Below are 22823 nucleotides of genomic sequence, written 5' to 3' on the forward strand. Positions count from 1 at the left end.
TTGCTGGTGAAACTCAGCAGGTTTGGCAGTATCTATATGAAGAATGCAGTGTTAATGTCTCGAGTCCAGTGACACTTAATCAGAACTTGTATTAGTTAGCCAAACCTCTATCCATGCGAATACCAGCTCCAAAACCATGGACTCATAAGCACCCAATGTGCAGTACCTGGTCAAACACCTGAAAATCCAAACAAATTACTTCTGCTACTTCCCCTTTATCAATCTAGCTTGTTACCTCAAACAACTCGAATAAATTTGTCAGATATTTCTACTTTGTGAAGCCATGCTGACTTGACTTGGTCAAATGAGGTATTTTTAAGTGACCTGTAGTTATGATTCTTCTCTTCTTTCCTATTTCAAGAAAAATGGTACATTAACAGTTTTTAATCCTCTGGAGCATTTTCCAGAATTTAAGGATTTTTCTAAGATTACTACCAAGCTAACTTCTTTTAATATCCTGGGATGCATTCTGATCAGGTCCAAGGGAATTATCAAAGGTTCTTTTCCTCTTGTCTCGATTCCATTTTTTTGACAATTACATTAAATCTGCACTTTTTTTTTCAACTCTTCCACAAACTTGAACAGTCTTTTCCCCACCTTAATTATCCAGTCCCATGTCTTGGAATATCTCTATCTAAACTCAACTTTTTCAAGAAAAAATAAGTCCCACATCTATGTAACTGATGCGCCTCATCACTGGAACCACTCTCATCAATTTTCTTCTGCATTCTTTAACCAGAAGAAACTTGTAAAGTTGCAACAAATATTAGCAACTCTGAGGATTGGGAGTGCTTTGAAAACAAAAAAAGGTCACCAGTCATTTTCAGCTGCTTAATCATTCAACTTTCCTCCATAAAGTCTGAACTGGAGATGTTTGTTAATGATTACACAACATTCAGCACCATTCATGACTCCTCAGTCCACGTCTAATGAAGCAAAAAAATCTAGCTTTTGGTTAACAAGTGGCAAGAAACATTCACATCACATCAAGCGATGACCATCTCCAACAAGAAAATAACTACCGCATCCTGACATTCATATCACTGAATTCAGTAACAACATCTTAGGGATTAACACTGATCAGAAACTATCCATTTAAACACTTGCTACATGAGCAGGTCACAGGACAGGAATCCTGCTGAGTGTAATTGATCTCATGATTCTCCAGAACCTGCCCGCTAACTCCTGCACAAGTCAGAAGTGTGAGGGACTACTCTCCACTTGCCTGAATAAAGGCACTCCAACAACATTCAAAAAGCTCATTACCCAGGGCAAAGCTGCCCAAAATGTTGCTCAACAGTATAATCGTATCTAGTGCTGGATACTATATGGAGTGTTTCCAAAGTACAGCTTAGTCGAGCATGGTCACTGCCTTGTTTATGAGAGAGCCAAAGAATGTATTATTGAATCTGATCTGTTGGTCTTTGAGACATCATACCAGCATTTCCACATGCCATGTAAACCTATGCCAGGTATTAAGGCCAATACAGACAGTCCTATCAGTAATCCCAAAGGGACTGGAATACTCATCCTTTATAAGCGTGACTATGGTCAACAACTACACACCATTCAAAGAAAGTCCAAAATTGTAAGTATTGGACCACACATTCAGCATGACCAGACAACCTTATTTGCTTTGCTCAAAAAATGAGTTTTTTGAAAAAATTCTGATCAGGGTTCAATTCCTGCCTGCTGTAGGTGTGTGATAGCATCACTGGACAGATTGATTAGAAAACAATAAAAAGCACATTTACTAAATTTGTACAAGAGCTTCAAACTGCCAGGTAATACATACTATAGGGTTTTCCCTCACGGTGCACTGTCAGTGTACATGTTGATAGCCAAGACTCACTGAAGTGATGCCCCTTAATGGCCTGTCCTGTCCATGTCCAGTTCTTCACAATATGAACTGGCCAAATGGTTGGATGAATTACTAGAACTAGTTGTCAAGAAGCTTTTCAGACACTGAAAGATTCCTCACATTTGAGAAGACCAAACATGAGTTCCATATTAACAGCAATGATGTGTCCACGTGCTCATTTGACATTGCTAACAAATTCATCGATATACCAAGGATACAATTGAAAGATGCACAGCAACACTGCAAGTCAGACAAACAAAACTCATACACCATGTTGCTCAAATTCACCCAGTTCTGACAAAATGAGCACCCTCCTGTTTCCTGGCTATAATCTCTCTCTCTCCTCTTCCTCTCAATTAAACTACAGTAGTTGTGAAATCTGGGTCCAAGATTGGTGGATATCATTTACTGTTTCAGGTTCCCTGTCCTAAATAGAATCTGATTGACTGGCGTTCCCAAAGAGAGGGCTGTCGTCAAGAAGCAGGTATGTTTTGTGAGAAAGGTATTGTTGATGTTTTAGAGGATGGAAGAGTCATTTGATGAGCTGGGTTAAGAGGGGAAAGTATCAGAGAAGCTGAAGGATAATTGGGTTTGCAGTACACAAAACTTGCAAATCCACGTGTTTTTCCCTTTTACCTTTGGAGATTCCCAAGGTCTGGAAAACACAGACAAAAGCAGTGAAAATACAGTTTAAGCCCTCTTAAAACTAAGGTATACAGACTCTTTAAATGTATCAATGTCTTAACTGCCTTAACGTAGATTGGTCAAAACCACTTAACCCACCTTCTTTAAAACCAGAAGTGGATAAGTTTGACATGAACGTTTACTACCTAAACAGTTTTACAGTTTTAAAATACAAGATATTTACATGCTCCATAATTTTGCCTTTACCCACTTCATTTGTGTTGCATCTTTGAGTATAAAAGTCATCAACTTTTATACTCAAAGCAACGACACCATCACTTCACATTCAGGAAAACCATTTCAGATATATAGCAAAGGTATCTCAACATATGGACATCTTTGCCTTCAACAGTAAAGCAACATTATAATTTCCAAAACTAGCCATTCATTTAACCTGAAGACTCAATTTACAAATTACGAACATCTGTACAGTAGGCTGTCTACACACCATCAATACTTCTGCACAGTATTCTAGGTGTTGAAACCAGAATGCATTCAGAAAGCGAAACCTATAAAGATTACATTTATTGAAACCCCCAAGCAATTTGCATGGTTAATATTCAAGAGGCAGTCTCAAACAACTGATATTCATAAATTACAGTCAGCCTTGAATGCACCAAATCCTTTTTTTAAGAACTAAACACATGGGTCAGCAGCAAACTGTAGTTCAGTTTGTCCAGTGAGCTCTTTGACCAACATCCAATGTGGCAGACAGCAGAAAAACTTCCTAAGAGCTGTGCGTGCTGCTTAACAGTGAAGCATTCTGCTCTAGTAGAACAGTTGAATTAAGAACATCTTTTACATTTTCATTTTGTTGAACACCAGTTAAGGAGTGAATCCACCTCTGGTATTCAATGGCTGCATGGCTCTATCGCAGAGAGAGTGGCTTCTGGCACTAATTCTGCTTATCCTATTTATCCCTTTTTGTTTCTTTACTATTTCCATCAACATTTCTTGATGTCATGCACCATTACCCCAGTCACTGAATCCTTCTCTTGCCTTCCATTCTAGCAGGAATCTTCCTTTTCGTTCTTCCCCAATGCCCTGTCTATTCACTTGTTTAAAACCTGTTTGTAGTTCTAGTCTTTTCCTGTTCTGATGAGAGGTCATTAACCTGAAATATTAACACAACTTCTTTCTCCACAGAGAGGATCAATATAGAAACAGCCAGCAGTTATGATTTTGCTTGTATTAACTACATATTCTGAACAAGTCCAATATTTTAAATGCATTCCCAGCAGTATCAGACTGATTCAGGTCATGAACAAACTTGAAATTAGATTGTGCCAGTCAGGCACAAACCAAGAGGCTATGGGTCCTCTATGATCAAATAGAAAGCTGACTAATTTACAGAGACTCAAAACTCACTATATCCTTAATCACAGTGCAGAATAAAAAAAACTACTAATTACTAGCACATCACAAACTGAAGATAGGAGAGAAAATTCTTTGCAAAAGATCTAATGACAGCAAGAGATCATACAGAGCACATTCCACATAGTAAGCATTACCTGCATCATCTGCCATGGTGTCAATCATCTAAACTGCTCTTAAAATTATAGGCAAAAACCATACAATAAATAATAAAAAGCAGATCAAAATGTACAACGCTGCTTCACAAACTCCAGCTTCATAGATAGGAGAAAAAGTGAGAGCTAACTCAGCTATAACCTGATATGACTCAAGTCTGCAGAGTCTGCTAATGGTGTATTTTTAGATTTGCTTTCTCCACAAGCCAAACAGATTCAAGTACTCATATGGAAAGGCTCTTCTTTGAATGACAACTATTTGGCAAACTTGTCAGAGTTATCCAATCAAAAGTCACTACTAGGATTCACTCACTAACTGGTGCTCAACAAAATGAAAATGTAAAAGATGTTCTTAATTCAGTTGTTCTACTAGAGCAGAATGCTTCACTGTTAGGCACCACGCACAGCTTTTAGGAAGTTTCTAACAGAAGAATTAAAGATCAACTTTAGACAATAATATATTTAGCAGCAAGTGACTTTTCTCACTTTGCCACAAGATGTCAGCACCTTTATTTTAGAAAGGTTATATGAAGCCTGGGATCCTACACTGCGAGCCTGACAGTGGGAGGTAAGTTGATGGAGGGGATTCTGAGAGATAGAATTTACATGCATTTGGAAAGGCGAGGACTGATTATGGATAGTCAGCATTGCTTTGTGAATGGGAAATAGTATCTCAAGCCTGATTGTGTTTTTTTTTAAAAAAGGTAACCAACAAGATTAGATTAGGGCAAAGCAGTAGACATTGTCTACATGGACTTTAGTAAAGTCTCTGACAAGGTTACAAATGGTAGACTAATTAGCAAAGTTAGATCACATGGGATTCAGGGAGAGTTTGCCAATTGCATACAAAATTGGCCTGACATTAGAAGACAGAGGGTGGTGAAGGAGAGCTGTTTTCGGACTAGAAGCCAATGATCAGTGGTGTTCCACAGGGATCGTGGCTGGGTCCACTTTTGTTTGTCATTTATATGAACAATTTGAATGAAAATTTAGGAGGCATGGCTAGCAAGTTTGTGGATGGGACCAAAATTGGTGATATAGTCAACAGTGAAGGTTACCTAAGGTTACAAAGGGATCTTGATCAATTAGGCCAAAGGGCCGAGGAATGGCAGATGGAGTTCAATCTGGATACACGTGAGATATTGCGTTGTGGTATAACAAGAGCAGGACTTACGAAGTTAATGGCTGGGCCCTAGGTAATATGGCTGAAAAGAGATCGAGGGGTTCAGATACAGTTTTTGAAAGTGGTGTCAAAGGTAGACAGGGTGGTTAAGAAGGTGTTTAGCACACTTGTCTACATTGTTCAGATCACTAGTTATGGGAGTTAAAACATCATGAGGTTGTACAGGATGTTGGTGAGGCTAATTTTGAAGTATTGTGTACTGTTTTGGTTGCCCTATAGGAAGGATATTATTAAATTGGAGAGGGTTCAGAAAACATTTATCAGGATGTTGCTGGGATTGGAGGATTTGAGTTATAAGGCTAAGCTGGATAGAATTATAGAATCCCTACAATGTGGAAGCAGGCCATTAAGCTCGAGTCCACCCTAACCCTCTGAAGAGCATCCCACCCAGATGCACTTCCCAGACTCGATCTCTACAGTTCTGTGGAAGATTCACTGGAGTCAAAACCCTAATTTTGATTTCTCTCCATAGTTGCTCCAGGTCTGCTGAGCTTTTCCAGCTATTTCTCTTTGTACCTATCCATTTAGCATGCAATCCCCATGACCTAGCCAACACATCCCTGAAACTATGGGCAATTTCCCATGGCCAATCCACTTAACCTCTGAGAAGTGGGAAGTTGAAGGGTGACCTTAGAAGTTTCTCTCTCACACACACATGCGCTCAGGTGGTGACACATTCTCTTAAACCGCTACACCCCATTAGTATTGTAACAGTAATAGTTTTAGCACATGCCATGATTCTAACCCAGTGGCAATGAAGGGATGTTGATATAGCTCCAAGTCAGAAATCGGTATAACTTGCAGGTAGCAGTGTTTACATAAATCTGCTGCCATGGTTTTCCGAGGTGGTAGAAATCAGGAGTTGGCAAGGCGCCTTGATGAGTTACTGCAATTCATTTTGTGGATAATACATCCAGATGCAACGGAGGAGGAATTCAATATTGAAGGTCATGAATTGGGTGTCAATCAAGCAGGCTGCTTTGACCTGACATGAAGTTAAGTTTAAGTGCTCTTGGAGTAACACTGATCCAGGCAAGGGGAGAACATCCAGTCAAGTTTTGGAAAGTCAGGTGATGATTCTCACAGACAGCATTTAAGGCCAGTCTAGAGTGCTGTTCAATGGTAATCCCAACAAGGTTGACTGTAGGTGATTCTGCAATGGGTAATGGCATTGAATACCAAAGAGAAATATAATTTCTTGGTATTTGAGTAGAGGTAACATTTCAGCCAAAGTCAGAATTTTGTCTAGGTCTTGCTGTACGCAGAACTGTCAACTAATGTTTCAAATATGACCAAATCAACAAAATCTCTATTTCAGACCTTCATTCATAAAGCTGCTTAAAAGGGTTAGGCATGGTATACTATCCAGAGACATTAATAAATCGATGACACAGGGGCTGAGATGACTGGCATTCAACAGACATCTTCCTTTGCTGCCAGGCATAACTCCAGCCAATGCTTTTTGCATTCACTTGTTGAGGTTCTGACAGACTCAGGAAGTTAGTGCAGACTTTTCCTCCTCTTGTAAATTCAATTCACCAACTCTATTTACAAGTGGATATGACAGGACTACAGAACTGTCAGAGCTGATTTACTGGTTGTGGAACTACTTAGCTATGTTCACAGCATGCAAATTATAGAATCAGAATCATATAGCATGGAAACAAACCCTCCGGTACAACTCATCTGCACCAAGTAGACATCCCAATCTGGCCTAGTCCCATTTGCCAGCTCTTGGCCCATATCCCTCTAAACCCTTCTATTCATGTACCCATCCAGATGCCTCTTAAGATGTTGTAATTGTACCAGATTCCACCACTTCCTCTGGCAGCTTGTTCCTTGTATGCATCACCTCCTGCATGAAAAGGTTGCCCCTCAGGTCATTTTAAAATATCTTTCCTGTCTCACCCGAAATCTACACTCTCTAGTTTTAGACTCCACCACACACAAGGGGGAAAAAAAAAACCCTTGGCTATTCACCCTATCCATGCCCCTCATTATTATTTTATAAGCCAGAGAAGTCACCCCTCAGCCTCCGATACTCCAGGGGAAGAAAGCTCCAGCCAATCAGCCTCTCCTTATAACTCAAACCCTCCAGTCCCGGCAACATGCGTGCAAATCTTCTCTGCACCCTTTCAAGTTTAACAACATCCTTCTGGTAAGTTCTCCTGAGGTTCTTACACACTTGATGCAACCGCAACACACCAACTTTGTGAACAAGCAACCAAATTTATTAAACACAGTACAGTACAGGCTTTCTGAAAGAACCTTTAACACACCTCGCAGAGCTTACAGAGTCGTGGCAAAAAGCTCTCTCTGAACAAAGAAAACAGTGGAAGTTCATTAAAGCTTGTACAAGCACGGTCACCCCCTCTGGACTTGACCTCAATCTACCCCAGTTAACATGGTGAAAATGCTGCAAACCACTATGACGACAGGATTTAGTTCCCACAAGGACGGGGTTGATCACTACTAAAAATACTGCCATGGATTGATGCACATACAACAGTGAGGAGGAGTTCACATGGACTTTTCCCTCACTTTGACTGTCAGTACCCACTGCAAGTACTGGTAGTTATTTCCATCAAGATCAGCGAACTCAGCTCAATTTTGCTACCAACTGAATCTAATAACTGCTTTATAGTCTCTGACCTTTTAGTATCTTTTCTATCAGTTTGATACAACTGTAGGTTGCTAGGCCATTGAAGAAGGCTGCTGACAATCACAACTTGGTGCCTTTGGGGTCACACCTAGGCCAGCCCAAAATTACGACAGATTTCCTTCTTACAGGATATCAGTGAGTAAGATGTCTAGTTTTTGCAGAACAATCCAGTTGCTTCATACTACTAAGAATAGCTTTTACTTGATATTTAATTAATTCATTTTAAATTCCATCTGTTTAGGCCCAAGCATTATTAATGCTGTAACAGGACCATTACATTATTCTTGCCATCCTTCCCTACTTAACTGGACTGTAAACTATTAAAGGCACAAGATAAAACACAAGTCTTTTCTTCTATATATGGATGGCACCACAATGTGACTGAGCTCAAGTGTTTCAGAGGATCCCCATGGAACGCAACTTTTTGATATGAACTGGAGGATCTTAAAAAACTGCTTAATGAGGAGAAAAAGGGCAAACTCATTCCAACCTAGATCATTCTTTTAAAGTAAAAATAAGGTTCACTCAGCACTCCCAGGACAGGGTCAGCACAGGTTTAGACACAAAGTAAAGCTGCTTCTACTCTTAACCTGAAAATCAAACTCCCACGACACTGCCAGGACAGGTAAAGTATAGGATTACATACAGAGCAAAACTTCCCATTTCACACTCTGACTTGCAGACAATTTTCGTTTGACTATTGAGAGCTCTTTTTGAACTAACAGGGGTCACAACAGTAGTACGGTTGCTTCGTATAAATGGACTTTCAAAGAGCTTTCAGAATGGACTTGTTCAAAAAATTCAAGTGATTAAAGCTATAGTGCAACAATGGATACAAAATTAGTCATTGGGCAAAGGCAAAGTAGCAGTGAATGCTTGATTTTCAGACTGGAGAGTATAGTGTTAGTTCCTAATGGTTGGTATTAAGGCCAATACTCTTCTTGTTATACTAGCCTAGACCTGGGTATGCAGGGCAAAAATTCAAAGGCTGCAAACAAGACTCAAAAATGGAGTAAGCAAAAGGGATAGTAAAGAATTCAGGTTTATGAAATGGTATGACACAAGTTAAAATTTAAAGACAAGTGGAGGCCATGGATTTGGAATCCTAATAGACATAGCTGTTAGACTGTGCTTGCAGCAAGTGATGAGAGAACCAACGTGAGGCAAAAAATCAACTTTGACTTTTGACCCTTTGACCATCAGTCCTCACTATATGCCATTCTAGGATAGTGTTAGCAGAATTCACCACCAACCAGCCCTTGTGAAGCTGAAGGGACACTTCATGTTGGGAATTCCATCTATTGTGTTATGTAGCATTGGCACTGTGCTAAACGGGACAGATATTGAATGGATCTAGAACTTTGAATGGGCTGGGCTTATTGCCCTGGAGCATTGGAGGCTGAGAGGTGACCTTATAAAGCTAAGCTCTGCAGTACTTCCAAAGCCAATCATAAATGCTACTACACAATTAAACTATCAGGAAGTGGAATATTCCACAAATATTCTTATTGGCAATGATGGGGGGGTGGGGGAGGACCCATCAGAGCAGTGCAAAGTACAAAGTTGAAGCACTGTCCTTTTACATATTTTTTTAATCATGTACCAATGTGGGAAAAGGTCGGTTTTAAAAAAAAGCCTTGAGGATAGAACTGCTGTACTTTTAAAAAGCAAGGTACTGAAACTCACACAAATAGCATTTACACTGCTGCTTTCCAAAAAGTGGAGAAGGGATTAACAGATGACATGGCACTATGGCATGAGAGATAAGGCCAGCAACAACTAAGTGTTGGTTTGTGGAATTGTGACCAGTTATACATGGCTTGAGGGTGTGAATGTTACAGTGAGAAGCCCTTTGCACCTCTGGAAGACAGTGCACACATGCATGTCTCATTTGCTCCAGTAAAATGCTTCCAGTAAAATGCTTACTCTATGCTACTTTCTCCCTACCCCCACCCTCCTCCAGCTTATCTCTCCACGCTTCAGGCTCTCTGCCTTTATTCCTGATGAAGGGCTTTTGCCCAAAACGTCGATTTTACTGCTCCTCGGATGCTGCCTGAGCTGCTGTTCTCTTCCAGTACCACTAATCCAGAATCTGGTTTCCAGCATCTGCAGTCATTGTTTTTACCTTGCAGCTAAAGAAAGCCAGTTGTTTTCTCCGGCCAGTTGCTGTAAGCTGCTGTTTTTATTAAACAAGTCAGGAACTTTATCACGTGTGAATGACTGCCTCCTGTGAAGTGAAAAGATCTGACGGAAAATATCAGAGAAACACAGGACTGGGAAACATAAGCCCCTCCATCGAATCCTCCACTATCAATATCCTGGGAGTTACCACATAAAGACAGTGGCTACAAAAGCAGGTCAGAGGTTGAGAATACTGTGATGAGTAACTCACCTCCTGATTCCTCAAAGCTTACCTGTCATCTACAAAGCACAAGTCAGGAGTACAATGGAATACTGCCCACCTGCCTGGATGTGCACAGCTCCAACAACACACAAGAAGCTTGACAAAAATTGGGACCAAAGGAGCCCACTTGATTGGGGGGGGGGGTGCCAAAAATCCACTCCCTCCATAACCAAAGTTCAGTAGCATCAATGTGTACTATCTACAGGTTATAGAACATAGAACATTACAGCGTAGTACAGGCCCTTCGGCCCTCAATGTTGTGCCTACCTATGAAACCAATCTGGAGCCCATGTAACCTACACTATTCCATTCTCGTCCATTTGTCTATCCAATAGCAATTTAAAATGCCCTTAAAGTTGGTGAATCTACTAAAGTTGCAGGCAGGGTATTCCATGCCCATACAAATCTGAGTAAAGAAAGTACTTCTGATATCTGTCCTATATCTATCACCTCTCAATTTAAAGCTATGTCCCCTCATGCTAGCCATCACCATCTGAGGAAAAAGGCTCTCACTGTCCATCTTAATTGAAACATTTAAAAAAAAATCTAGTCACCTCTCAACCTTCTCTCTAATGAAAACAGCCTCCAGTCCCTCAGTCTTTGTTCGCAAGACCATCCCTCCATTCCAGGCAAGATCCTAGTAAATCTTCTCCGAACCCTTTCCAAAGCTTTCACATCCTTCCTATAATGCCTTCCTGTACGCAATACTCCAAGAGCGGCCGCACCAGAGTTTTGTACAGCTGCAGTATGATCTCATGGTTCTGAGCCAGGAATGTGCTGGCAGAAAGCAAGCTGGTTTGAACAACAGAAGTATCCAAAATAAGGTAGGTGAGCTTGCAGCACAGACAAGTACTAGGGACTTCGATGCTGTGGCCATTTCGGAGACATGGATAGAGCAGGGTGATGAATGGATGTGGCAGGTTCCAGGGTTTAGATCATTAATTAAGAACAGGAAGGCAGTAAAAGAGAGGGGAGGTATGGCCTTGTTAGTCAAGGATAGTATAACAGTAGTGGAAAGAAATTTTGACAAGGACTCATCTACTGAGGTAGTATTGGGCTGTGGTAAGAAACAGGAGAGGAGAGGTCAATGAGCGATGGAAAGGGATAGGTACATGCCACAGGGCAAGAGTTATCGATGGGGGAAGGGCAATTATAATGCAATTAGACAAGACTTAGGAGGCATAAAATGGGGTAGCGAAATGCTGAGGATGGGGACAATCAAAATGTGGAGTTGGTTTAAGGAACAGATATCGCATATCCTTGATAGATATGTCCCTGTCAGGCAAGGATGAAGAGACAAGGTAAGGGAACTGTGCTTTACTACAGAAATTGCATCTCTAGTTAAGCGAAAGGAGGCTTATGTGACAATGAGACGAGATGGTTCAGTTGAAGCGATAGAGTGTTACAGATTAGCTAGGAAGGATTTAAAGAGAGAGTTAGGAAGAGCAAAGAGAGAACATGAACTGTCTTTAGCAGGTAGAATAAAGGAGAACCCTAAAGCTTTCTATAGGTATGTGAGGAATAAAAGGATGACTCGGGTAGGATTAGAGCCAAAGACAGAAGTAGGAAGTTGTGTGTGGACCCTGTGGAGATCAGAGAGGTGCTAAATGAATATTTCTCATCACTCAGGAAAAGAAGAATATTGTAGAGGAGAAGAATGAGATATTAGACATAAAAGGATAGACATTAGTAAGGAGGAAATGTTATCAATTCTAGGAGGAGTGAAAATATACAGAGCCCCTGGGCCGGATGGGATTTATCAGAGGATTCTCTGGGAAGCTAGGGAGGTGCTGGAGCCTTTGGTTTTGATCTTTCATTGTCTACAGGTTTAGTACCAGAGGACTGGAGGATTGCAAATGTTGTGCCCTTGTTCAAGAAGGGCAATAAAGATGACCCAGTAATCATATACCAGTGAGCCTTACGTCTGTTGTAGGAAAAGTTTTGGAAAAGATTATGACAGATAGGATTTATAATCATCGAGCAAGCAACAATTTGATTGCAGATAGTCAACATGGTTTCGCCAAGGGCAAGTCATGTCTCACAAACCTCTCAGTTTTTTGAGATGGCGACCAAACACGTGGATGAGGTAGGGCAGTTGACTTGGTGTACATGGACTTCAGTAAGGCTCCGCATAGTAGGCTGTTGGAGAAAATTCAGAGGCATGGAACGGAGGGTGATTTAGCAGCTTTGATTAGAAACCACCTTTCTGTAAGAAAGCAGCGAGTGGTGGTGGTGGATGGAAGATATTCAGCCTGGAGTCCGGTTATTAGTGGTGAGCCACAAGGATCTGTTTTGGGACCAAACTCCATTTGCCACCTCTCAACCCAGCTCTGCAGCTTATCTATTCCCTCTGCAACCTACAACATCCTTCAGCACTATCCACAACTCTACAGACATTAGGGTCATCCACAAATTTACTAACCCATCCTTCTATGCCCTCATCCAGACCATAACAAAGACAAACAGCAGTGAACACAAAACAGATCTTTGCAGTATACCACTAGTAACTGAACTGCAGTATGCTGCAGAAATTCACCGAAGTTTTTAAGGCAGCACCTTCTAAACTCACAAACACTTCTATCTAGAAGGACAAAGGCATCAGAAACATGAGAACACCACCAACCGCAAGTTCCACGACAAGTCACGCGCCATCCTGATTTGGAAATATATCCCTCTTCCTTCACTGTCGCTTGGTCAAAATACTGAAATTCCCTCCGTTAAGGGCACAGTGGGAAAATGGCTGCAGTTCAAGGCAGCAGCTCACCACTATCTTCTCAAGGATATCTCGGGTCAGTCAATAAATGCTGGCGCTCCAGAGATGCCCACATTCCAAAAGTGAAGAAAAAAAAGCACCTGAATTAAGCTATTGTTCTATTTCCCAGTATTTCTTCTCTCCTTCTGTAACATCACTTTAATTTGGTCTGTTTATATGCTTGTAGAAGGTTTTATAAAGGGGATTAGAGGTTTAACTAGTAGATTTATATGGCAACAATTCACAGGTATTTACAGTGGTTAGAATCTAACCTTGTCCACATGTTCCCATTTACCAAAGTCTATCAGATGGGTAAATTGGGAACTTTGCAATCTTTAGTAAAATAATTTAACTTTTGTGATAACTCAAGGAATAGCAAGGATTGATTTCCAGCACATTTTTCCAGTGAGGCATGACAAATCTTTTGTATTTGCATCCATTTTTAAGCCAGAAATGCAGCAAATAATCCATTTTAGCCATTGCCAGAGAACCGCAGTTACTTTGATTCAATCCAACTGATGACAAGAAACAACTGAAGACAATGGATATTGCAAAAGCCCTGAAAACATTACAGCAACAGTACTCAAGATGTGCTTCAGTCTATCCATGCCCTTGGCCAAGCTGTTCCAGTGCAGTTACTCATTATGTGGAAAACTGCCCAGGTATGTCACTTTGCATAAAAAGCAGGAAGAACTTAATCCAGCCAATAACCCGTACCACTCAATATCAAGTCAACTCTCAATTGTCAGCTGCTCAATTTGGACTATACTGGGATTACTTCACTCCAGATCTCATTACAGTCTTGGTTCAAACATTGAAAAATTAGCTGAATTCCTGAGGTGAGGAAAAAGTGACTGCCCTTGACATCAAGGCAGCATTTAATGTATGGCATCAAAATGACAATCAACAATGGTGTCAATGGGAATTAGGGGAAAAACTCTCCATGGCGTCACACCTGGAAGACAGGAAGATTATTGCTGCTGGAGATAATTTATCTGTGCCTCAGGACAACACTGCAGGCATTTCTCATGAATAACATTATAAGACCATGAGACATAAGAGCAAAAATTAGGCCATTCAACCCATTAAGTCTGCTCCACCATTCAATACTGGCTGATCAGTTTCAAAATCATTTACTCTTGCTTTCTCCCTGTAATCCTTGATCCTCTTGACAATCAAGAACCGATCTCAGTTTTAAAAATACGGAGGGACCTGGCCTCCACAGCCTAGCGGCAATGAATTCCAGAGACTCACCACACTCTGACTGAAGAAGTTTCTCCTTATCTTATTCTAAAAAGGTCTTCCTTTTACTCTAAGGCTCTGCCCTCAAATCCTAGGCTCCTACCACTGGAAGCTTCGTCCCAACATCAACTCTGTCCAGGCCATGCGGTATTCTGTAAGTTTTGATTAGATTCTCTTTCCCCCCAACAAATTACATTTGCCTTCCTAAATATTGACAAAACCTGCCAAGTTTACCTCAAGAGAATCCTGGACTAAAACTTTACCATTTTTGCATTTCAGACTTCTGGATTTTCTCCCTATTTAGAAAATAAATATCCTGGCCCAACCATCTTCAATTTCTTCCTCAATGACCTTCAATCTTTCAAAAGTTCAGAAGTGGGAATGTTGCCTGATGATAAAATAATCAGCACTATTCCCAGCAACTCCAGACACTGAAACAGTCAATGTCCATACACAGCAAAATCAAGACATCAAGGTGTGGATTGATTAGTGATAAATAACATACAGGCCACACAAGTGACAGGTTTAAAAAGGTTACCATTGCCCCATCAAGTTCAATAGTATCACTGAATCCCCCACTATGAACTTCAGCCACACAATACCAGAGCTAGAAAAGCAGTCTGCTTAGTTGGCACCCCAGCCATCATTTTCAATATTTACTCCCTTCACCATTGATGCACAGTAATAGCCATATATCTCATCTATAAAGTGCACTGCGTTTATTCACTCAGGATCCTTTAACAGCACCTTCCTAACCTAGAACTTGGAAGAACAAATATGTTTCCTTTCCAGTCATACCATCCACGTGGATTCACAGCACTGTTACATCATTATCAATGGGTCAAAATCTTTGAGCTCCCTTCCCAACAGGGTGGGTGGGCCCATATGACATGATGTGGAGGTGCCACTGTTAGATTGGGGTGGACAAAGTCAGAAGTCACATGACACCAAACAAATGCCTGTGATTTCAAATAAAACTGGTGTCATGTGACAGCTTGTCATCATTGCTAAGACGTAGTAATATGTAATAAAAGCTGGCCCTGTAAATAGTGTTCATATCTTTCCAATAAAGTATAAAAATGATTCAGCTGATTTAAGCAGCTTTGCGCAAGTTTGATGTATGTGAAATGCAAACCTTGAAAGTGTATTTACTCATTTAACATGAATGATCTCATCTTAATGGCACTTTGATTTGACTGATCAGACTGACCAATTCTCTCCCATTTTATCCTCAAGTGCTGACTGAAGATACATACTCTGTCTCAGTGGCCATTTTTTTTAAGGTATAAAAGGCACCCCTTCTGCCATCTTTCTTGATCTAATCATCCCTCAATTTCTAACCCTCGGACATGAATTGATTGCCTGATCTTAGCGCTCTACGTGTGGTTACACTGCAAAATCAGTCAGTCCTAATAAAACAAAACATACAAATTTCCTTCAAGATTTGCATTCCATACAACTGTTCCACTATTCAGTCAGGTGTAATTGAGTTCAATAGTGCAATAACAGAACTAGTCTTTGCAGCACAAAGCACAACTATTTAGCATTTAGAGCTTGGTTATCTCCAAGATCAGAATTACTTATTCAAATCACACCTAACACCTGACGCAACTCATGGCTTCAAATGACTCTATTTTTACAATCAATCATTCATGGTAGTATACTTTGCACTTAATCTTTCGCAGTGAAAACAAAATTTCTTCTAGTATTTATTTTGAGACCTTATTACAGAGATTCAACTCACTTCCAATAATTTAGAGAAATGAGCTGTGGCAGACTCTAATCCTGCCCTTGTCCCCTATTTTGTATCTAAAAAAGCATTAAGCTGGAAAATGCAGTGCAGTTGTTCATGTAAATAACACTGTCAATCAGAACATGATAATACCAGCAACTGACTGCAAGCCTACAGTCTATGCTAGCAAAAAATCTGTCAAGTATCACAACTGTGCTCTTTTGAAGTTAATTGCAGTGATGAGAGCACATAGCATGAATAATAAATAAATAGACATTTGACACAGGCAGTGTTTGACTCTGCCAGTTTCTGCTTACGTTACAGAAATACAACAATGAAACTTACACTGTCAAGGCTTTCTATTTCACTCTGCCATGCAAGATAAAGTCTTATTTCAAAACAATGCCAAAACCTGTTAACTTCCCACAGCATCTATTGCCAACTATAGAACTATTCATGGTATCCACTGCAGTGAGTGCATCTACAATATTGAGAGAGATATTTCATCATCTCAGAGGACTAGTAACCCAGCCACCAAATTAAACCTCTGGGACGTGGGTTCAAATCTATCATGGAACTTAAATTCAATTAATAATAAAGAAAAGCTAGAATTGAAAGACTAATCAGATAACACATACGATCAGCGATAGTTGTAAAAACCCATTTGATTCATGAATGCCTTCCAGGGACAGAAATTGCCATCCTTACCTGGCCTGGTTTACATGCAACTTCAGATCCATAGAAACAGGGCTGACGCTTAATTGCCGTCTGAAGTGGCCTCAGCAGGTCACTCAATTCAATGGCAACAAATGAAAACTTTGTTCAATAATGCCCATATCCCAAGTGTAATTTAATAGAGCCTCATTTTATTTGGATTTTCCTAGGGAATGGGAAATATTATCCACCCATCCTTTCAACTCAAACAGACAAAGTGAAAATCCTGAATGTAACCATGAAAATAACAGTGGCAGAGTGCATTAGTACATGAGCATTTCCAATCTTGGACTTATATACCTAGCTGAAATCAATGAGATAAAAGTATACACTGAACTATATTTACTGAAATACAAGGGAGTTGAGAATTTGTTGCTGGGAAAGCACAGCAGGTCAGGCAGCATCCGAGGAGGGGAACTGACTTTTTGGGCATAAGCCCTTCATCAGGAATGAGGCTTGGGGGCTGTTGCTGAGAGATAAATGGGAAGGGGGGGGGGGGGGGGGGTGGAGCGGATAGCTGAGGAAGCGATAGGTGGTTTAAGTTGAGCGAGAAGGTCTTAGATCAGAGGGGGGATTGATGGACAGGTCTGGAGGGTAGTGCCAAGTTGGAGGCTTGAGAGTGGGGTAATGTGGGGACAGGAGAAATGAGGAAGCTGTTGAAATCCACATTGATCCTTTGTGGTTGCAGGGTCCCAAGGTGGAATAGGAGGCTTTCTTCCTCCAGAGATCAGGTGGTAAAGGTTTGGTGGTGTAGGTAATCCAGAACCTGCATAAGCTTGATGGAATGGGAGGGGGAATTAATGTATTCAGCCACGGGGCGATGGGGTTGGTGGTGTCCCAGAGATGTTCTCTGAGACGATCTGCAAGACATCCTGTCTCCCCGATGTAGAGGGGACCACACCGAGTGCATCGGATGCAGTAGATGACATTTGTACAGGTATAGGTAAATTTCTGTCGGTTGTGGAAGGATCCTTTGGGGCCTTGGATGGAGGTGAGGGGAGTGGTGTGGGCACAGGTTTTGCACTTCCTGCGGTGGCAGGGAAAGGTCCCAGGAGTGGAGTGTGGGCTGGTGGTGGGCGTGAACCTAAATAAGCAGTTGCGGAGGGAATGGTCTCTTCGGAATGCTGACAGGAGTGGGGAAGCAAATATATCTCTAGTAGTGGGGTGCATTTGCAGGTGGCAGAAGTGGTGGAGGATGATGCGATGTACACGGAGGTTGGTGGGGTGGAAGGTGAGGATCAGGGCGGTTGTCATTGTTGCGTTGGGAGGGATGGGGTTCAAGGGCAGTGGTGCATGAAGTGGAGATGTGCTGGAGGGCATCGTCGACCACGTGGGAAGGGAAGTTGTGATCATGGAAGGAGGCCATCTGGGACTTTGAAGTGGAATTGGTTATCCTAGGAACAGATGTAGTGGAGACTGAGGAATTGGGAATAAAAGATGGCATTTTTACAGGAGGTAGGGTGGGAGATGGTGTAGTGTCGGTAGCTTGTATTGGGAATCGGTAGGCTTGTAGTAGATATCTGTGGTTAGTCAGTCGCCAGAGACGGTGATGGAGAGGTCGAGAAAGGAGAGAGAGGTGTCTGAGATTGTCAAGATGAATTTAAGGTCAGGGTGGAAATTGTTGGGAAAGTTGATGAACTGTTCAACCTCCTCGTGGGAGCAAAGGCGGCGCCAGTACAGTCATCAATGTAGCAGAGGAACAGGTTGGGGCTGGTGCCGGTGTAACTGCAGAAGATGGACTGTTCCATGTATCCGACAAACAGGGAGGCACAGCTGGGGCCCATGCAGATGCCCATGGCTACCCCTTTGGTTTGGAGGAAGTGGGAGGATTGGAAGGAGAAGTTGTTGATGGTGAGGACCGGTTCAGCCAGGCGGATGAGGGTGTCAGTGGAAAGATACTGGATGGGGTGGCGAAACACAAGCGAGCCTAGACACACAGCATCCAAGATATACAGTCCCACTAAAAAGAATAGAGAAGTGATATGAAAATATGAAATGATCAGTTTTGCTGTAACAGATGTTTTGCTAAAGGTTCAAGATAAGAAATTTTATTGAAGCATGGTGTATTAGACAGTCATTCACGTATATTATCCAGAAATAACAAAATGGGAATGAAATCATTAACCACAACAAACAAAATCTAGTACAAAAATATTAAAACCACAAACATTAAAGGTGTGACTTTTGACATACAAAAGATGCAAAACTGGTTTAATTTCCAAGTTTAAATCCAGAGTATAATTTGAAATTCATAATGATTATGGTGACTAGTTGACAGCTGACACAAACAACAGGGTGAATGGTCTTCTGCTCTACCATAATCATTCTTTGACTCTCGGGTCCAGTTAACATTCAGATCCAGTGACACTCTGTGACGATGCTGCTCCTTTAATAAGGTTATGTTGTCCTTGCCTTTTTCTTTCAGAGGGGACATAAAGGCAGGAGGTTCCAATATGTCTGGACTTAGCTACTTGAAGAGGCTTTTTTTTGTACAATGGAAGGGGAGTGGCCAGTTCTCCCAGTTCACTGTTTAATTCGGTTTGGTTTTAACAAGCTGGTTTTGTATGCAGCTGCTGGTTAAGTTTTAGCTAGGGACCCATAGAAGCAGTTCCATGCTGATCCTCTCTCTCTCCGACATCACTCCTGTGTTTGAATTTACCGTTTTGCCAAGGGATGTTGTATCAGATGCTGTAAGTATTTGGAAAAGCATCATAAGGTGCAAGAGTGTTGACTGGGTTTTCAAATAGTTATGTTATTTTAAATTTGGTTTTACTTAGTTCGTGTGTAAGTGAATCCTGTTTTGCTTAAAACTGAGTGGTTGGGCCAGCTGCATCACCCCTGGAATTTCTACTTCACACCTGCTAAAACGAGAAAAGTTAGGATCTGGGTTACCTTCTTGAAATGTTTTGAGGGGGTCTGGCCAGTCCATAACATTTCAGAACTTATTTTAGCTCGGAAAAAGGTTGGTACATATCCTGAAGTTGGGGTGAGGAACTAAAAGATTGAAGGAGACTAAGCCTATAGAAATTAAAGAGTTGGGCAGACTAAGGAATGGGTAATGGTCAGTCTGGGAGATTCAACAGCTGCGAATGGGAATCATTCGTAGTTGACAATGATTATGACAAGGTCTGCTGTGCAGGGTTAAGGTAAGGAGATGGGAGAAGGTCCTCAAACCATAAAATTATTAAACTCAATACTGAATCCAGAAAGCTAAAGGAAAACAAGGTGCTGCTCTTCCAGCCTGTGCTGAGCTTCGATGGAACACTGCAGCAAGTCTGACAGACAGGTTGCCTTTCATAGTTACCTTGACTATGTACATCCTCACACTTGCTTCTTGTAAAGTCTGTTTCATTCTCCTGGTGCGGAGATCATGGTGTGGTGTTTGAGATTAGATTCTCTACATAGAAACATGTCCTTCGGCCCAACAAGCCCACACCGCCCCTCCAAAGAGAAACCCACCCAAACCCATTCCCCTACCCTATATTTACCCCTGACTAACACACCTAAACACTGTGGGCAATTTAGCATGGCCTGCACATCTTTGGATTGTGGGAGGAAACCAGAGCACCCAGAGGAAACCTACACAGACACGAGGAGAATGTGCAAACTCCACACAGACAGGTGGGAATCGAACCCAGAACCCTGGTGCTGCGAGGCAGCAGTGCTAACCACTGAGCCACCGTGCTGCCCACAAGCATAACCCATCTAGACCTATTTCCCACATTTACCCCTGACTAATGCACCTAACACTATGGGCATTTTAGCATGGCCAAGTGGCAAGTGTTGAAGTGGCAAGCAACAGGAAGCTGAGTCTTTTTTATGGACCGAAGATAGGTGTTCTGTAAAGCCACCACCCAGTCTGTCCTTCATTTCCCCAATGCAGAGGAGACTACATTGTGAGCAGCAAATGCAGTAGATTAGATTGACTGAAGTACACAAAATACTGCTTCACCTAGAAGATGGGGCTTTGAATAGTGAGGAGGGAGGAAGTAAATGGATAGGTATTTAATCTTCTGCAACAGTATGGGAAGGTGCCATGGGTATGTAGGGACATATTAGGTGGAGTAGATCAAGGTGTTCTGGAGGGAACTGACCCTGCAGAAGGCTGACAAAGGAAGGGAGGGGAATGTGTATCTAGAGGTGGTGGAACTGCAGCTAATAGTCTTCTGGATGTGGATGATAGTGGGTGGTAAGTAAGGACCAGAAGGACCCAATCACTGTTGTGGGAGGGAAGAGAAGGGTCTAAATTTTAGAGATGGGTGGACATGACTGAGGGCTGTGTTAACCATGATGATAAGGAATCCTCAGTGAAGGAAGATGATAGACATTTCAGAGGTCCCCTTGTAGAAGTTGGCACCATCAGAACAATTGCGACAGAGATGGGGAAATTAGAAGAATGAAACAGTCTTTACAAGAAGCAAGTGTGAGGATATACATAGTCAAGGTAACTATGAAAGGCAGCCTCTGTCCAGAAATGGAAACAGATATCAAGGGAAGGGAAGGGAGGTGGTCAGAGATGGTTTGGATGAAAGAGGACTGGGTGGACAGTGGAAGGAAATTGATAAACTCTAATTCTGGATGAGAGATGGAAGCAGCATCAATGTACTGAAGAAAGAGTTATGCAAAGGAGTATTCCAAGTACCCCACAAAGTTACAGACGTAACTGGGGCCCATGCTGGTATCCATGGCCACCCTTTTGACCCGAATGAAGTGACATGAGTTAAAAGGGAAGTTGTTCAAAGAGAACAAGCTGGGCCCGGTGGAGGATGGGGATAACTCAGGCCCCTTTCCCAGGAAGAGCTATCCAGCCCTGAGAATGTCCTGGTGGGGGAATAGAGGGACATGCACCGGTGTGATCATGAGAAAAGTGATTGTGGCCTGCTGTTCAATGATGGGGTCATGGTCCAGAGATAGAAGGGGGTGTCTGAGAGCTAGTGTTCGGCCTCTGCAACATAGAGGTCAGTACACCAGGTAACACCCATTCTTGTCAGCAGGCTTGATAACAATGTGCTCTCAGATACAACCCTCAGAATACACAGTCAACTCCCAGCAAACTGATAAGGTGGCAGAGAAATTGAGATAACCATGTCACATCAATAGTTCATGAAGAACAGGTCGAATGCAGGTAAAAGGCCAGAGGAAGAGGCCCAGGCAGAGGAAGTGTGTTAAAGGTGGGTGAAGGGATCTGTGGGAGGGAGAGAGAACTCTTGCCCAATGAAACTGCTATTATTGAGCAAAAGGAGACATCTGAAAACTATATTGAAGGGATCAAATTAACAAACTTTTCAATCTGATTATGACAAGCCCTCCAGCCTACACATTTATCCACAAAAATCACAACAGACAGGCTCCTGTCAACACTTCAAATGGTGAACAACCAGTACTAAAATATCCATAAAATATTATTTATCACTCGCTAACAGGTCCCAGTTAAAACTAATGAAATTCACACTGCCAGGTGCAGGACTGCAAGTTAAAACATTTTATTCCAACTTTGTACAGATCACTGGAGAAGCTCAATTTAAAACAGTGAAGTTTCAGGCATCCTACTTTAAAAAGAGACAATGATTCCATATCTGAGATTACGCACATTAGGAAAGATTCACAGACCGGCAAGGAACAAGATTGAGGGGAGTGATTCAGTTCAAGGCCAGAGGTAATTCACTCTTTGTAAAGGTATTAGATCAAATGTGTCTTGAAATGAGGTTAGAACCAAGAGGCTGCGAGACAATCAAATGCTTCACATGATGTAATAGTTTGTCTCAGAGAAGTACGTGAACTCAATAACTGAAAATAAGTATACTTGGATGCAGTGTAATGATGAGTGAAAACTGTGAGGGTTGAACTTCAAGAGATGAGTCGGACATGACAATGGGCATGTAATTTTACAAAAATTACAAATATGTTTCAAGCTAACTAGAAAACATTTCTCAGCTCTATCCTGTACCGAACAAATGTACTTCAGGTTTGAGTATCCAGATGATTTAAGCACACAGCCATGCAGTTAGGACCAAAATCTTTTCAGTCAAGAACCTTGGGTTAGTTAGGGATTCTTTTTCC

The 22823-nt window shown here is 41.6% G+C and overlaps 1 protein-coding gene across 11 annotated transcripts in view; it reads right to left on the reverse strand.

Annotated features, from left to right (window-relative positions):
* unm_hu7910 (un-named hu7910) overlaps positions 1 to 22823 on the reverse strand; it is a 214075-nt gene that overhangs the window by 175002 nt on the left and 16250 nt on the right. Inside the window, exon 1 of one of the 11 annotated variants that reach the window (XM_060822655.1) lies at positions 4057 to 4157. The exons of the other annotated variants lie outside the window; for them this stretch is intronic. Coding sequence (XP_060678638.1) covers positions 4057 to 4084 — 28 coding nt within the window. The 5' untranslated portion in view covers positions 4085 to 4157. Of the gene's footprint in view, positions 1 to 4056; positions 4158 to 22823 lie in introns of those variants that run through there. 11 annotated transcript variants of the gene reach the window in all.

This window comes from Hemiscyllium ocellatum, chromosome 4, assembly GCF_020745735.1.
Source record: "Hemiscyllium ocellatum isolate sHemOce1 chromosome 4, sHemOce1.pat.X.cur, whole genome shotgun sequence".
Classification (NCBI taxonomy): domain Eukaryota; kingdom Metazoa; phylum Chordata; class Chondrichthyes; order Orectolobiformes; family Hemiscylliidae; genus Hemiscyllium; species Hemiscyllium ocellatum.